The 2,926-nt window shown below is 50.2% G+C and overlaps 1 protein-coding gene across 5 annotated transcripts in view; it reads left to right on the top strand.

The window, feature by feature from the left end:
- Positions 1-295: 295 nt before the first annotated feature.
- Positions 296-2,926, top strand: part of GRAMD1B (GRAM domain containing 1B) — a 282,810-nt gene continuing 280,179 nt past the window's right edge. For 4 of the 5 annotated variants that reach the window (XM_017875627.1, XM_017875629.1, XM_017875628.1 and 1 more), the window contains exon 1: positions 703-790. Coding sequence is in view for 1 of the 5 variants with exons in the window: in XM_017875634.1 (XP_017731123.1) it covers positions 765-790 (26 nt within the window). In the remaining 4 variants the exon portion in view is untranslated. Of the gene's footprint in view, positions 791-2,926 lie in introns of all 5 variants that reach the window. The other variant, XM_017875634.1, reaches the window with a different exon arrangement.

Below are 2,926 nucleotides of genomic sequence, written 5' to 3' on the forward strand. Positions count from 1 at the left end.
GTGGAACATGGTAATCTGGTTTCCAGATGGGCTACTGTCTCCTCCTAGCTGCAAGGCAGCAGCGCTTCTGGCGTTGGTTTCCATACTAAACTTAATGGTCTGATTTTAAGGGTTGGTTTTAAACAAACGGTCTGGTTGTATGTCCCCGAGTTACACTGCAGTGCTAAATGTTGGAGCGAGGCAATACCGGGAGAATCCAGGCAGCAGGCTTCACCCAGAGAGGGAGGGTGAGGGGAGGGGAGAGACGGAGAGAGAAGAGAGGGGGAATGAAAGGGGAGAGAGAGGGACTGAGACCGGAGAGCCAGAGACAGGAGCGGAAACCACAGAGGTAGAGTCGGGGCGGACATTGAAGAAACGTAGATGCACAGGGAGGGGCCAATATTAGTGTACAGAGAGAAAGACGGAACGCGGTGCGGTGACACCTAGCCTCGGAGGCAGTGGGAGCTCCGAGCCCACGGAGAGCGGGGGAGTTCCGCTTCCTCCCGCCCCAGCGGCCCCCGCCGCGCCTGGGAGCAGCCGGCCGTCCCGGCTCCGAGGGTGCAGCGCGCCCGGGCGCAGCGAGAGTGCGCGGAGCTGGGCTCCAGTGCGACCCCGCCGCTCGGGTTTGGGTGTCCTCAGGCTCCGCGCTCCTCCTCCCCTCCTCCAGATGGGACTGGCTCTCCTCTTTGCACAGCCAAGCTCGCGGGGAGACGTGGTGAGCAGTAGCCAGCAGCTGGTGTGCCCTGGACGCTGCTGACCGCCGCGCGCCCGGACCGGGTGTCCACATGAGTGCCTCTCCCAGCAGATCCAGGTAAGAACTTCCTGACCTTCCTGAGCCCTAGGAGAAACACACATGGATGCCGAGTGATGGTGAGGGATCCGGGTGAAACTGGAGGCTGTGGAAATTGGGAGTAGGGGGTGGGGGTGCTGTTACATCCGAATTTTCTTAGTGAAACATCAAAGTTACCCGAGGGCCAGGTAAAGCTATTAACATGGATGATGGTTTGGCTGAGGCGTCCCGCACCTGAGAGTTGGTGTCCCCAGGAAACCTCTGAGATAGATAGATTATCTCCTCCATGAATTTCTGGAGGTGGCTGAGCTGGCTTCCTTCTCCATTCAGTACCGGAGATGTGCACAGAACAGGTAGTGGGGACAGGGCTGGTTGAGCGTGGAGATTGCCTCTCCTTCTCTCTATCTTGCTGGCAAAAGTTTGAACTGGAAGCACTGGCTTCCCTTGTTCTGGGCAGTGCTGCCATCTCCCTACTTGGCTGCCTCATCAGTCTTATTATGCCTATTCTGCTTGCATGGTAGAAGTCCAAGATTTGGCAAAAAGACAAAGTGTCCATCATGGAGGTACCTAGGGAGACAAGGAAAAGGCTCCACTTCTCATTTCCTCTGAGGGCGGAAGTGAGAGGCTCCATCCCAGGGAAAACAGTTACTCTTGTAGAGTAGATGAAGGAATGAGAAGGTGTGGTCATTAGAATGAAGTTTTTAGAGCCCAAACAACTTGTTTGCATCCATCAGCCAACCTCATGCCTGGATAAACTTCATTCCTCAAAAAGTTCCTCAACAGGATATGCAGAAGCCAAAGTAACAAGAACGAACAGTTGCTTGCGTGCCCCCAGGCTTTCGTTTCTGGTGGGCCTGGAGCACCTGTGAGGGGCAACTCCACCCAAGGCCCAGTATTGAAGAGGGGTAGGGTGGGAGGACTGTACATATCACGAATGCTTGTCAATCTCTAGATTTTTTTTTCCTCCTAGGAAATAATAATTTTTAAAAAGGCTTGTAAAAAATAATAAAATGTTTCATGACAGCAGCAGATGTAAAACTCCCACTACTCTGGGCGAGGACAAAGAAATTTGTGCAGGGGGCTGAGCTTTCTCCTCTGCCAACGCCCACATGGGCACATCACCTTTTGGAGACACAAACAGTGTTTGTAGTGTTTTACAGATGAGGGGCCCTTCTCCTGGAAACTTTTTAGGAGGGGCGGATCTCAGCTGGGGCTCTCTCTTTGAGTTCAGGAAACTGAGTAGTAGAAATAGGTTGAAAATTACCCCAAGGTCCCACTGTACTCCTAATCTGATATAGAAACTCACTGTGGAACATAGTCAAAGAGAGGCACTCCTGCTTCCTAGTGGAACACACACCTAGCTCTCTCCCTTCTCTCTTTCATTTAATAGTATTTAGGAGGTTAGACAGGAAAGTGTAGACATGTAACTCTTATTCCCTCTATTCAACTATGCCTCCTGTCTTTGTTCCTTACTTGAAGATCATGTCTCTTGCTCGGACTGATTGTCCCTATTTATGTCACCTTCACTGCATCTTAGAGCCTTAGTTGCCTTTGATGGTGTACAGCGAGGTCTCCAGTGTTTGCCTGAAGGCCCCTTCCTTTGGCGCGTTTATTTGTAACTTGCTCAGGAGATCTCATCCTCACCTTGCAATTTGGATGAAGAGTTCTGCTGGATGTCACTGGTGTTCAAGAGATCCAGGGTCTTGAAAGGGCATGTGGCAGTTCTAGTTTTTTCCATCCATGCTCAAAAGCTGTTTGGTTTTGGAGGTTTGGGGCTGTGCTTTGGTGACAGTGTTGGAAAGAAACCAGTATGAGCAACTGATCAAAATCTAGTCAATCTGTGGTGCCAATTTGACATTGTCACAAAAAGTGAGTGCCCAATTTGGACACTTGATCAGCTGTGTTCAATGATCATAGGCCTGGAATGAAGTAACATCTACCTTTCTTCCTTTCTCTCCTTCCTTCCTTCCTTCCTTCCTTCCTTCCTTCCTTCCTTCCTTCCTTTCTCTTTCTTTCTCTCTCTCTTTCTTTCTCTCCTTCCCTCCTTCTTCTCCTCCCCCTCCTCCTTCATCCATCTTTCTTTCTTTCTTTCTTTCTTTCTTTCTTTCTTTCTTTCTTTCTTTCTTTCTTTCTTTCTTTCTTTCTTTCTTTCTTTCT

Source organism: Rhinopithecus bieti, unplaced genomic scaffold (genome assembly GCF_001698545.2).
Source record: "Rhinopithecus bieti isolate Rb0 unplaced genomic scaffold, ASM169854v2 scaffold_7884, whole genome shotgun sequence".
Lineage (NCBI taxonomy): Eukaryota > Metazoa > Chordata > Mammalia > Primates > Cercopithecidae > Rhinopithecus > Rhinopithecus bieti.